Here is a 14,653-nt window from a genome sequence, read left to right as displayed (position 1 = left end):
GGGGGGAGGTACTCGATGAGGCTGATTCAGGCCCGTTCGCAGCTCAACGCGAGAGACGTGCTAGCGAGCGCTCGTGTATTAAGTGTGGCAGGTGCGGATAATAACTCACCATAGTGAAGGTCATTGCGTCCACAGGGCCATTGAACGCTATCACCGGCGCTCCTGTCGCAGGTCCCGATTCAGGGAGATCGGCGGCAGCTTCACCTCGATCTTCTCGAGGCCGAACTTGGAGATTCTCGTGCAGCCGTAGAGGTCGATGCATTTGAGATGGGGCATGCTCTCGACGATTGTGAACACGCTCTTGTCGGTGAGCCTGTTGCACTGGCCGATGTGGAGGGTCTCGAGGTCCTGCTGGGTCTTGGCGATCTTGCAGATGCCCTCGTCACTGATCGGGCAGGCCGACAGGCCGAGGCTCTTGAGATTGAAGAGACCCTGGCTGATGTGCTGTAGCGCCTGGTCGCCGATCTTGTCGCAGAAGGAGACGTCGAGGGCGGATATCCGTGAGCCGCCCTCGGCGAGGTACGCGATCCCGATTTCGGAGATATTGTCGCAGGAGCGAAGGTCGAGCTCGCGTAGACTCGCGATCTTTGCTATGTGCTTCATGCCCGAGTCCGTTATTGGCACGCAAAACGAGAGGTTGATGGACTTGAGGCTGGTCGCGAGGCCCTGGGCGATGTGCCTCAGGCCCTCGTCGCTCACCCTCTGGCAGTCCTGGAGACTGAGGTGCTCGAGGGCGAGGTTGCCGCCAGCCTCGCTGTTGAGACCGGCGAGATACGCCATACCCTGATCGGAGACGTTCCAGCAGCTCCGTAGGTCGAGCCGCCTGAGGTTCTTCAGGCCCCAGGCGATCACGTGCATGCCCGCGTTCGATATGTTGCCGCAGCCCCCGAGCTCGAGGCTCTCGAGGTTCTTCAGGCACTGGGCGATCTTCCCGAGGCTCGCGTCCGTGATGTTCTTGCAGAGGCTGAGGTTGAGCTCGGTGAGCGAGGGAAACGACTGGCCGAGGGCGCTATTCAGCCCGGCGTCCGACATATTGTAACAGCCGGAGAGATTGAGCGACTGGAGCTTGGGTATGCCGCGGAACACATCCCCGAGGCCACGGCGCATCGTCAGCGAGAGCACCTGGACGCGCTTTATGCCGCGCCTCTCGAGGCACTGAAACACCGGCGAGGAGTGCTTGCGCAGGTGGAGGCGCGCCTCGACACCGCGCCAGGCTGACCTGTGATAGGCGGCCTCGCGCCACGCTACGCACACCTGAGCCGCGCGGCCCCGGTCCCTCACATCCAGGTTACTGAATATGAGGGCGAGGATCTCCGGGTAGAGGCTCGACACGTGGGTGCTCGCGCTCGACTGGTGGCGCGCGGGCTTCGCCCTCTGGAGCGCCAGGGGCTGGGCGCCGGCGCCCTCGAGGAGATGCGTCGCGCCCGGGGCGGTGCGGCTCTCGAGCCGGTGGAGCAGCAGGAGGACGCTCGTGGTGAGGACCGCGACCTGCTCCTGGCGCTGCTTGTGCTGGAGCTTGGCGGCGCTGTTGGCGGCGGCCGCGTCCACCGCGGCGTCCGACGCCGGCGCCTCCGTGTCGGCGCTCGTGCCCGTCCTGAGCTGTTTGTGGGGCCGCAGTTGCGGGGCGGCCTGCGCCGGCAGGGCCAGGTGCGGCCGGTGCAGCTGGTAGCAGTGCCCGGAGCGGTGAATGAGCGTCGTCGTGCCGTGGCTCGGCGTCAAGCCTGGCAATTTCGTCATCGGCGGCTGGTGCTGCCGCTGGCCAGCGTCTTCCATGCTACAGCGCCCGCGACGCCAGGTGCACCGGGCCGACGGGACCGCGGCCCTGTGGCTGGTCCGTCTGCGGGGGCGCTCGAGGCTCGGGGGTGGGGCGCGGGCGCGCGAGCGGGGAAGAAGGTGGTGTAGGCGGGTTTGGACTACGAGGGCGCGATGGGACGAGTCGGGCCGGGAGGGAAACGACGGCCCGAGGGGCGTGAGGGCCGAGAGGTGATTGTCGACTATGACGTGGAGCGAGGTGGCGGACGTGGGAGGAGAAGGAGGGGCGGCTTTCGCCGCTGCTGTTGTTGCTGTTGTTGCAGTTGCTGCTATTGTTGCTACTGCTGCTACTATTGCTGCTGTTGCTGCTGTTTTTAATGCTACTAATAATAATGTTGCTGCTACTACTGCTGTTGCTGTTGCTATTGCTGTTGCTGCTGCTAGTGCCGGTGCTGGTGCTGACGCTGCTCTTGCTCTTGGTGTTGCTGCGTCTCGGCGGAGAACTAGGCGCTGGTGGCCTACGAGAGCGCGGCCCCGTCGTCGTCGCGCCTCGCCGACATGTCTCGCTCGCTTACGAGCGTCCCACTTCTCGGGACGGCTGCTGGTCCGTTGACAGCGGTGGGTGCGGGTGCGCGTGCGAGTGCAAGCGCGAGCGAAGCGGGACGCGATGCCGCTCGTTCACCAAGGTCTTGGGCGCCGTCTGCGTCGCATCAAGGCTCCCCGGGCGGCGCGTCGTCCGCTAGAACGGACACTGAGCTCGCTGGTGCTGGACTGCTGACGGGAGGAGGACTCGGCGGATTGGCACCGTAAGGAACGTGCCACGACTGCCTGCCTCGTCGTTATCCCGGGACGTACGTAATAACCGTGTTAACAACGCGCTCCCAGCCGCGGACTGACGTCGGACTGCTGCTGGCAAGCGCTCGCTCACGCGTCAACGACTCGCCCGTGCGACTGTTCACTCGTACACTGGGCGCCGAGGCGCCGACTGCCAGCGGCGCTGTACGACGACGGCGGCGGCGGCGGCGGCGGCGGCGGCGGCGGCGGCGGTAGCGGTGGCGACGGCAGCGGCGGCGGCGACGGTGTCGACGGTGGTGGCAGCGGCGGTAGCGGCGACGGCAACGGCGGCTGTGGCGGCGGCGGCAGTGGCGACGATGGTGGGAAAAGCGCGCGGTCGGCGCTGATGCGCGCGTCGCTCTCCCCGAGGCCGACTAGACCGCTGTTGTGCGAGCGGGTGCCGCGTGAGGGCGCTGAGCATCAACAGGGGGCGGAGCTCCGACGTCTCCGATTGGCCGTTGCGGTGCGTGCAGGGGTCACGTGAGCGGGCCGCCGGGTATCGATTCGGGTTGCGGCGCGGCGGCATTTTTAAGTTTTCACAAGGAGGGCGGGGCCACGCAGGCCCGAGCACGTTGTCAGCGTTGGTCGGACAGAGCCGTGGGACGAGGGCTAGGTGAGCGAGTCTCCGGAACTCCGGGTGCTCGTTGTGTGCGTGAGTCGATTCGAAGTCGGAAGCGAGCGGAATTTTCGTTAATTCGTCGAATTAGAGCGCGAAGCGAAAGGCCGCGATGAATTTTCAGGTTGATGACGGGAGAAATAGTTGGGAAAACGTTTGGTCGCGAGGTAGTGCATGTAGCGGTGAAGTTTTCCGCCCAATAATATTCCCGCCGGCCATTCCCGGGTTTCCACCAGGCGTCATCCGGTTGCTGCGGGCGCACGGGAGATTACCTTTGAGATTAGCCTGTAGGACGATTGGTTTGGGAAATTTTTGGTTGAATTGTTGTCGGTGTGTATGACAAACGTCGCATTGTTGTTAGTTTTAATGGTCGTTCGTGCCTGCCGGGGGTGTATATGTGCTAAATTCCTTCGGGGCGAGGGCATTGTAATAAAAGTTAAGCCCCCTCCCCTCTCCCAGCGTTAGCTAGAAAGCCATATACCCACTTTATTAGAATTCAATTAATGATTCGTCTAATCTACTAAACTGGCCGACGTTCGCTTTCATTCTCTGCAGTATTAAATTCATCGATATAATATATCATTTAATATATATATATATTTGGAATTATTCTCAAAACATTTTGTTTTTATTTTATTTCGCTAGCCGTGCGCTGCTTAACGATATGTAGGACAATTCTCTTTATCGTGTATCGCGAGAGCGTGCACTTTTGTATTCAAATTGCTGAAACTTTTTGTTAAATAAATATGAGCCGCACAGGACGAAAAATTATTTCTGCATAAAATGTGCGCTTAAAAATTTCCCATTATTATCCTATCGAACTTAATTAGAATTAGCTAATGTAACTATAATCTTGTATAAGTTACACATACACGCTTTACATCAGCAACAACAGCAGCAACAGCAACGACAACAACTATATATATATTTATATTTATATTTATATATATATATATATATATATATATATATATATATATAGATAGATAGATAGATAGATAGATAGATAGATAGATAGATAGATAGATAGATAGATAGATAGATAGATAGATAGATAGATAGATAGATAGATAGATAGATAGATAGATAGATAGATAGATAGATAGATAGATAGATAGATAGATGGATAGATAAATATTAGTAGCTGCCTCTCTGAATATAAATCGTAGCGCACGACAGAGAAAGATCGAATGTATATACATGCGCACGCACACATAGGCAAATACAGTAGTGCAACATTTATCAGTGATTTTCGAACACTTCGATTACTATCGGACCACTGCCACTACTACTTGTCGATGCAAAGTGCTATTGATCGATAATGCACGTGATAAATTTTTAAAAATATAATTCCACTGTAAGAATAATAAAATAATAAAATCACTTCACTCTTAGTGAATTTCCACTCTAAATATACTTTTATGGTAAAAAAATAAACTATTTAATGCCATTGTCGAGTAGATGTCTGTAATGAAGTAAATTCAGTTATCTTGAAATATAAAGAGTACTTTTTACGTTCTTTATTTACGATAAAGAAATCCTTTTTAAACGATTCTTCATTTTCAAATAAAACGTGCAACTTTAATCAAAAAGTTTATATTTGTTTAAGATTAATTGGTCTGCGTCTGAAAAGCAAAGATTATAAAATCTTATCCTTTTTGCAATTCGATAAATAAAACATGTTTATTCTCAATATGCTAATAAAAATGAAAAATGAAATTCCGTGTTATACATTAACATTATGATATAATTTTTAAAGGTAAAAAATTAACTGTAGTTGACGATTGCTTCGAGTGCGTATAAATTGGCGAAATACTGTAAAAGCTTCGGGTTTGCAGATTTAGTTTGCCACAATGATTTTCTGGCCGATTGACTAGGATTTCTATAAACCTTTTTAATATTATTAAAGCCAGTAATTTTCATATAGCCGCTCCGAGAACTTGGTCCATTCGACTATGTGGAGTAATACCTCATTCTAATTCGTACTTTTTTGTTACTCTTTTTAATTGACAATAATCGTAACGGTTATGTACCTAAAGTTAAAGCTAATGGTATTAAGTATTATATTCAATCATCTCGTTTCTTATAGAAATTATTGTTCTCGTTACAAATACGATTGTTTCTTTTTTCTTTTTCTTTTTCTTTTTTTTTAAGAATGGCTTTCGTAGATAAAATTTTCACGTTTCGTGTCATATGTGTGTCGATTCCAAGCATTTTTTTCAATCATTTTGCTTTTTATGCGTGCGATTAAATATCATTCGTTTTATGTGTGATACAAATGTGTGAAACTATGAAAAATATTATTTTTTGTTAAAGGGATTCATTTTTGGGTTAAACAATTATTGAAAGATCGGATAGAATTTCTTTTACTATTATTATTTTTTTAATATGTTGATTGAAGAGCATTTCCATTGTAAAATCAGATTGTTGTTGATCAGATTATAGATACAAGGGTACTGAAATTGATATTTTAATTAAACTGATATTTTGAGACTATGTAATTTAATCTCAAATTTAAGTATAATAATAATAATAATAATAATAATAATAATAACAACAACAACATCCCTTATAAATACCAACCTATTACAAGGATGTGCGATAAGTTTACACAAAATAATGTAAATTACAATAAAATATTAATTTTCTCATATATATTTTTAAAAATTATTAGTATATTATTCGTTTGATTATTCTATTCTTAATATGTATATTTTTTTTTTTAACGTTAACAGTGTATTATGAAGAATCTCTATACTTATTCTGTGTACGTAAATTTACATTAGACACATACATTAGATAATGTATTGTAAATAAAGATTTTAGATAAAATATTTTTATCCATATACGTGCCTCTGTATATCAAATTTATTTCAATTACGAGTATAAATTTTTGTCAGCGTTACAATTTTTTTTTTTTTATATTTTCACCCAATCATATTAGAATTGAAGAGCAGTTTTTTTTTTTTTTTTTGTTTAATATGAACAAACGCAAAAAAGGTCGATAAATATTTTGTTCAATTTAATCTCCATGATATAACATAAAAATTATAAGATTATAAGAGAAACACGACGAACCGTTAATTTTATAAACTCTGGATAATTTTAACAAATACATTAATATGAAATATAGATATGAAAATTTGTTTGCTTAATAAATGCACCATTATTTTTTATTTTTTTTTTTAACCCACATCTTAACAATTTTTAATATTTTTATTGCAGAAATATATAATGGTATTTTCGAATAAATGTGTGGAGATCGATTTCTGATTACCAAGCTTATGCCTGAACTCAAGTTCTAATCCGAACGTGACCCACTTTCTAGACAAATTTATAAAGCGTTTAAATTTAAAAATGCTTTTATCCATAAGAGATTGATAATGCAAACGTATTCAAAAAAAAAAAATAAATAAATAAATAAATAAAAAAAAAAATCATTGCAGTTTCAATGCCGAATAAACATTGTTTCGGTATACGAATAAAATTATTTCTTTCTCAACGCCCAATTTAACACGGACTTTACTGAATTATACGAAATTTTCATTGCATTCCTTAGTTCGAGCATAAACATTTGAAAATAATCATAAATTAGGCTTTAACAAGACTTTTTCACTCAATAAAATTAATTAATAGTTCGAAATCCATCGAAAATAAAAGATTTACCTTTTCGGGTAATAACAAATTTTTTTCCTTTTGTTGATAAATTTAACACAATAATTAGATATACTATTTTATAACATAATAAAATAATAAATATACTGTTTTATAACATATTAAAATATTAGATAGTAATATTTTATTACAGTAATTATCGTATTTTTACTCTAGTATTTTAATAGGACATAGTATTTAATAGGCAATATCTTTTTGTTTTTTTTACTCGCTCACATATTTAAAATGATATTTATTAGTTCAATTAATTTTCTTCGTTTATCCAAATAAACCAGGAAACCGTGAATATGTACTAATAACTGTCGATTAATTCCAGTCATTATTGTATAATAAAATATTGTAACAGATACCATAAAATTTAATAATTGATATGTATAAAAATGTTATTTTTGCATAAAACAAATATAATATAAAAAGCGTTATATAATAAACCGTATTTTGAATAAAGAAATAACTGTATAGTGACTTATCAATTGTAAAAAATAAATTCGAGACCATAAATACGGCGTACATAATTTTATGCTACATATATCTAATACATATTAACAATGAATAATGTCGTATTAAATTATAATACCTTTAAACCATTTTGAATAATTTACATTAAAATAATAAAAAAAATATATTGAACAATATCTAATGCCATGAACTAAACTGAAATATTAATAGTATATTTGTAACTCGTAATTAATACATCATTGATATATATATATATATATATATATATATATAGAGAGAGAGAGAGAGAGAGAGGAGAGATTTATTACTTTCAAATAAACGAAACTGATCAAACGATCAACTTAACAAACGAATTTATTCTTTATCAAGATTATAATGTTTATGCAAATGTTCAATAATATTGCTTCACATGTATTTGTAATGTACCGAAAAAACCGATTGTTTCAACTTAACCCATTTTCTTTTTATAAATTAACAATAAAAAGTCATTAACATTAATTTTATTATAGTCTATATAATGACTAATAGATGTCAGAAATGTTAACAATCGTGTCTAAATATATTCGAATTATAAAAAAAAAAACACATTCCAAAACAATAAGTTTTCTTTTATATGTTAAAATCTGATAGCCATTAGATTACTTTTTTTTTTTACTATTGAAATTTTATGTAAATATTCATACAAAAGTATTTGATTACAAAACTCCTACGGAAAATGGTATTCCCTGGCAATAATAAAATAAAACGAAATATATAATAATATGTAATAAACCTTAAGATGAAATAAATGCTTAACTATTATTGATAATTTATTAGAAATGTCGAAAAAATAAAGATTTATCTGGGAAATTATGGATTTTTATCAACTTATTTTTAATGAGTAAACTTAGAGAAGAGAATTAAGTCAATATTTTTTTCAATAACAAAAATATTTTCGATTAAAACTCATAACAATGATATTAGGATTAATGCTTATAATCTATGAAATAATACAAATTAATATTGAAACAAAATAAATGAATGAACAAAAACATCACTCGTACAACAGATCTTTATCTAACATTTTCAACTGTAAAATTATTATTATTTCTTAAGTTATAACCAATTAAATGTAATGCTCTGATTAAATGAATAATATCGGTAACATTATCTTTTTTCCTACCTCTATGAATTTGCTTTAATTTCTGCATTCACACATGCATACATATACATATGCATATATATATGTCTAATAACTTTTGATTGGATATTATTAACGTTTAACAATTTTATATAATATTTATTTTAATACTTTTTTCTTAAAACCTTATGCGTAAAATTGCTACGTTGTAATGTGCAAATAATAATTGTACGATATCCCGGAGATTTGATGGAGATACATTTTCATACATATTTCATAGAAATTTGTGTAACGAATTAATAGCGGATTCTTTGTCTTTGCATGCAGTATTTGAACAGTATGGGCCGACTGAAAGTTTTCTTATGCTTCTTGCAAATGCATAAATAATTATAATCGATGATGCTAATTGTAACGCAAATTTCAAGCGCAGCCAATAGTCGTGTTTTTGAGTCTTTCGGAATATTCGATTTTCATAACTTTATTATGGTCGTAGCCTAACCAGTAGATTCAAAATTCAAATTGAAAGAATTGTCTGTGGTTAGAAAAGTGCTTAGGAATGGTGTAATTTATACATCCAATGCATGAAACCGATGGAGTAATTTATGTAATATTTGAAGCGTCGTAAAGCGAATTAACTACCCAAAGTAAATTACTTGACCACCACTTACTATCTCTGACTATAGCACAGACCTAAATTACTGACGTTGCAAGACAACGTATTTATTGTCATCCACCGTCACGCTCCGTCATTTGTCGCGACTAGGACATTCTATTGAAATACTTAGAAATTTTTACTTGCAAACATAATAAAAATTTATTACTTTCTGTTCGAATAAAATAATTAATGTCAAGTCAAGATATTGAGATTATCGACTTATTCATCAAAATAGCGAAAAGTAAACTAATTGGAAGCTGGTCAGGTTCTCGCACAGCTGCATACACTTGCTTATCTCGTGTTTTACGCACATATTTTACAAAGCCAATCACATTACTTTGCTTTAATTTAATAGTACCTACTTTTATGTTTCCAATATACACTGCCGTATGTTAATTACTGTGAGGCCGTCCATTACATGTGCAAGGCCTGCAAGGGTCAGAAAAGGGAAGGAAATCTCAAGTATTTCATGATTTTCTAATAGGAGGCAGCAGATCTGCACACAGACCGAGGGTAAGATGATATCTTATTATAAAATTCTCTATATTTGGGAAAATTTTTGTTTTAATAGTTATTATCATTTAGCTTTCACGTAATTATTTATTGCTTAATGTCGCTTAGAATATTGATGAAATGTAGCCGCGAGTTAATAATTTCATTATAGCAAGTATTTACAAATATTGTAAAAGTAACATGGAGAATCGTAGTGCAACGGAGCATAGAAATTTGCCAATTCTAATATTCATTTTAAAAGATGATTTTTGCTTCTTTTCTCCTATGGAAATAAAAGAATTTGAGAATGTCTTAAATATAATGAGCATTGATCGAAAAGATCCACGGAAGGCAATTATTGTTAAGTTTGTTAATATCAAGACTTCGATGGATGTTCTTCGTCAGGGAATAGAAAAACTAAAAGGCCCAATTTCTATTGAAACTCTATTTTAATTTTAATATTTTAAACAACAGAATTTGCATCGTTCACAAGTATCGTTGTTTAGCGCACGTATTAAGCTTCAAGATACATGGCTTTTCAACTGGCCGTACTTACAACAATTAACGAAATATATTGTTGTCATTATTGGCACAGACTAATTTCGTGTTTCTATAAAAACTTATAATCGAAAACTCCGAAATAAATTCTCATTTCTCGAATTTTACAATTTTGGATTGTTACGTAAACTTCTCAACTACTATCTAGTACATTCGTAAAAGACACAAATTTTATGCTCAAGTGAATTCTTTATCGTACGAACAAATAGAAAATAAAATAAATATTCTTTTCTAGATTGATCGTGAAATAACGTGTATTTAAAAAAAAAAGATCTTCTCTTATTTTTTTTTTTTTTTTTTTTTCCTTAAAATCATATATATTTTCTATTCGTGCGTACTTTATAATATTTATTTAGATATGTCATTATAACGTTTCTTATCTTTTAAAAAGTTTTAAATTAGTATTTATTTTCATGACTCCGTCATACCTTTATTATCACGGACACTTATTTCACGATCTGTCAATATTTTTATCATTATCAATTTTCATTATGAATTACAAAGATACAGCTTAAACATCTCATTACGTTGTAGCTTAATAATATGAGCCATGATTGGGTCGTTTTATTGTTAGTGTGTGAAAATCGTTTTAGTTCTTTGAAGTGAGTGCCAGCGATCGTCAGTTAGGAAAGTGAGGGGAATTTTTTTTTATGATAAATGAAACCCCCATCTTGTAATTCAGGCAACTTATTGCTACTTATTTTTCAGTGTAATGATACTTGGGAGGGGGGGGGGATTAATTCTCTCGAACGACAAATATTGATAGATTTTATTAAACTGACACAGTGAATTTATAATTTTCTTAATTTTAAAGTGCTGCCATCGTGAGAAATATTTGTATGTATACGAATTTTTTAGCATCAACATTTGTGAATATACGTTAATTCAGCATATGAGTCTTAAATCACCTTATTCCACTTGATGCTGAACGATAAAATGGACTTTAGTAAATGTTAAGGCTTATTAGCATTTTATTATCAGTATATTATATTCTAAACTTATGCTTACAGAATGCCGAAAGTAAAAAATGCACATTTTAATTACTAAAATGCTTGTCTTTTACATCGATTTATTATAAATGAAAGATGTTGACCGTTGGTTTTGATACGACATTGCCAACGAATTTTAATACAACAAATAATTCTCAAATAATCATTTTACATGGCTTTGCACTATTGATACAAGTCAATGACATTTATAATTGGAGTTAAAAAATGAATTTTTTTTATGATTAACATTCCGCGGAACTTTTCATTACGTCATTACGATAACTTTTCTGTTAAAAATAAAAAAAGAAAACAAAAATAATGAAGAGAAGAAAAAACAAAAATACATGAATTAGAGGCGCATATTATGTACAGAAAGAATTTCCTTCGCTTCTCAACATACAATAAATATAATTATACTAATAAAACATATAAAACATAAAGTGGAAAATCGTTTTTCTTTCAATCATTCTCTTTAGCAATATATATTATATTTTGGAATATAATACTCAAATTTTTCAAGCACGCGTATATCTTGTTTTATTATATAAACAACAAAACAATTAGGTTATAAAATTTTATATTTCATAATATTAATTTGGGAAAATTTTAGTACAGGTATAGAAAATGACTCATTGTTCCATGGAAATGAATCTTGGAAAGGTAAATGTTGCTTTAGTGTACTATGGTACAGACCATAAATATTTTACAACCGGCAAACCTCCATCAATGGGGCATATAAAAATTTTAGGAATGTCAGAATAATTAACATCCCGTATTTACAGTACTCTCCTAAATTATTTATTGATTTTTTAAAGATAATTTCTGCTCAAACGGTCTGCACATGTTGCAGTTCGAAGGGCTCGATCAATGCCCAACATCCATGTATGCATTCCTGGATCCACTTTAAATACGTAATAGGCAATTAAATATTTCTCCTCCTTTCTTCCTTTTGCATAATTTATCAAATCTATCCTAAAAGCGCGACAAAAATACGAAAACCGTATGGGAGAATCATTATTATTATTTAACGCGGATGTCATTAGTATCCAGAACGATGACTTACATAATTAAAATCATTCTCAAATGTCAAACTGTACGGCCCGTTACATGAAAAATACATAATGATAAGACGACTTGTATTTTCAAATTCATAAAATCAAATTACTCATATGCTTGAAAATTATCAAATTATTGCGACGAGGTAACTCTGATATCGGCCTACGAGCGATAACTTCATTACTCGTGGCATCCGATACGGTAAGTAATGGACATCGACTCGGTACACCGACACACTCTAAGACCCAACTTCGTTTTTACATTATGGACAATTAGCAATTAGCGAACAGCGACGGAACACGTGGCGATGATCGAATACGCTGGACAAAATTCTCGAGGATGTGTTGGTGGTTGGTTGAGAGGTGCGAGCGCTCTTGTTAAAGAAACAAGGCGCGCGCCAAACCATTGCGAGTGTCTTGGCATCTCGAACGTGTCATCCGCATTTAATGGGCACTCTCGCTCGCACCAATCGACGTTTAATCGGTCGTCGCCCATATTTTGCAAGGAGCCTTTTCTCGCGCAGTGCATCAAAGGGACGTCAGGTCAGGTGATCAGGTGGGGTGGCGGTGGGTGGTTGTGCTTGCATTGGTTTTAATTGTTAATGAAAAGAAATGGCGCGGGGGGGGGGGGGGGGGGGATGAGGATGATGGGTGATGGGTGATGGGTGATGGGCGATGGGTGATGGGCGATGGGGGGTGGAGGGATGGGTGATGGGGGGAGGGGAGTGACGGGACGGGAAAAGCCTGGCTTAGGTGCGATTGGCCGGTTAATGAAGTTTCGTCGTAGCTCTCTGCCGCCGACGTCCGGGCCACAGACGTCAACGGAAATAAACAAAGAGCAGTCTCGGGCGACTGGGGCTCTCGCTCGACTTAATTACGGCACTGGCCGACTATACGGGGAATAATAAAATGGCCTCTCGGCGCGGGTGTTAGTGTCTCTCGTGCATATTATATATATATACCTGCGCGGGGATCAGGTAGGGTGCCCTAAGGAATCCTCCTTTGGCCCGAAATGGCAAAAGGCCGAAGCTCCTCTGAAATTGAAGTCTCGGCGAGGGGTAAGGCGCGGTCGGGGAGCAGGAGGAGGCGATGGAGCAGGAGGAGTACGATGAGATGGTGGGGCAGGAGGAGAACGATGAGTCGTCGAAGGGGGTGATGGTGGTGAAGGAGGTGAAGGAGGTGGTGGAGGAGACGGCGGATAGGTAGAGGCTAGTTAAAAGGGACCGGATGCCCGTACCAGGAGGCTCTCCACCTCTTTCTTCATCCACGGCGCAACTCCGGCTGTCGCTCAGCCTCGAATTATAACGATAGACCGCCGTTCTTTTTTCACTCCCTTCATACGCTGCCTTGGATTCTTTGCTTTTCGACGGCGATTTACGAATTCACGGCGGCCCGAGATTTGCGCTCGCCAGTCATCATTCGGGATAGCGAGCGTGAATTGTAATGGCAGGCAGGAAAGTGGCATTTAGCCTTGCTCGTCTAAATTGCCCCGAGAGTTTTTACCTCCTACTAGAAATCTGTAAATATGGATAAAAATGATAATTACATTTTTGTTAGCTAATCCCAATAATAAGAATTTGAATTTATGAAAGGATAGACATTCTTCGCAACCATTAGATTCCAAGTCCTTTTACTATTATCATTTTTCTTCCTCTTCTTACATTTTCTTCTCCTTCTAGTTTTATCTATCTCCTCTTGTTCAACTTATTCTTCCTATTTTTCATCGTCGTCGTCGTCGTCGTCGTCATCCTTGTACTCATCGACCTTCTTTTTCTTCCACTTACGATTCAAATTTACATACGCCATTTTGACTCTTACTCGCACTACTCGACTTTCGGCTATTCGATTATTCAAAATTTTGGCCTAAGGACGATTATGTCGTTCGCCGTTTCACACGATGCAGACTTTCTTCTCGTTGCGTGAGTAAACTAACCACAGTCATTTACATAGAATGCAAATACACGTGTAAGCGTCTACGAAACCTTTTCCAAGCTCTCCAAGGCGGCGTCCGCTGCCGCTGACGAGGCTGCTTCAAATTTCGTTTCGTGCACAATAAATACTCGTATTTTCAAAATTTCTGGTCGATCTATCAAAAATATTCGAGTTTACTTTTGTCCTGCAAATCTGCTGGGCCCGCTCGTTCTCAGAATGCTTGACCAAATAGCTTCGAACCCGTCTTGGAAGGCCGACAAGAGAATTTGCTATTTTTCCTATTGCACCGTAGTAGTGGTAGTTGGTACAATGCAGCGCCAGGTTAAGCCCAGCTGGGAAAAACACGTTTGTCGAGTTCCTACGACGTGCTTAGCCGCACCGAGTAATGTTTTTTGTTTGTGTGCGCGGGCGCGCGCGCGCGTGTGTGTGTGTGTGTTATTTTCTAAAAAAATTTTTTTTTGGTGTTTTTAAAAAAAAAAAAAAAAAAAATTTTCTTTTCCCTCTATACTTGTTTTA

The 14,653-nt window shown here is 39.5% G+C and overlaps 1 protein-coding gene across 1 annotated transcript in view; it reads right to left on the bottom strand.

Annotated features, from left to right (window-relative positions):
• The window catches only part of Ppa (F-box and leucine rich repeat protein partner of paired), a 38,198-nt gene extending 36,216 nt beyond the window's left edge, over nucleotides 1–1,982 (bottom strand). Inside the window, exon 1 of the mRNA XM_011507936.1 lies at nucleotides 110–1,982. Within this exon, the coding sequence (XP_011506238.1) occupies nucleotides 151–1,773 (1,623 nt within the window). The 5' untranslated portion in view covers nucleotides 1,774–1,982 and the 3' untranslated portion in view covers nucleotides 110–150. The remainder of the gene's footprint in view (nucleotides 1–109) is intronic.
• Nucleotides 1,983–14,653: the final 12,671 nt, after the last annotated feature.

The sequence above is a fragment of the Ceratosolen solmsi genome, unplaced genomic scaffold, assembly GCF_000503995.2.
Source record: "Ceratosolen solmsi marchali unplaced genomic scaffold, CerSol_1.0 scaffold1, whole genome shotgun sequence".
Classification (NCBI taxonomy): Eukaryota; Metazoa; Arthropoda; class Insecta; order Hymenoptera; family Agaonidae; genus Ceratosolen; species Ceratosolen solmsi.
The sequence above is the reverse complement of the archived record's forward strand: the minus strand, read 5'-3'. Positions and strand labels throughout refer to the sequence as shown.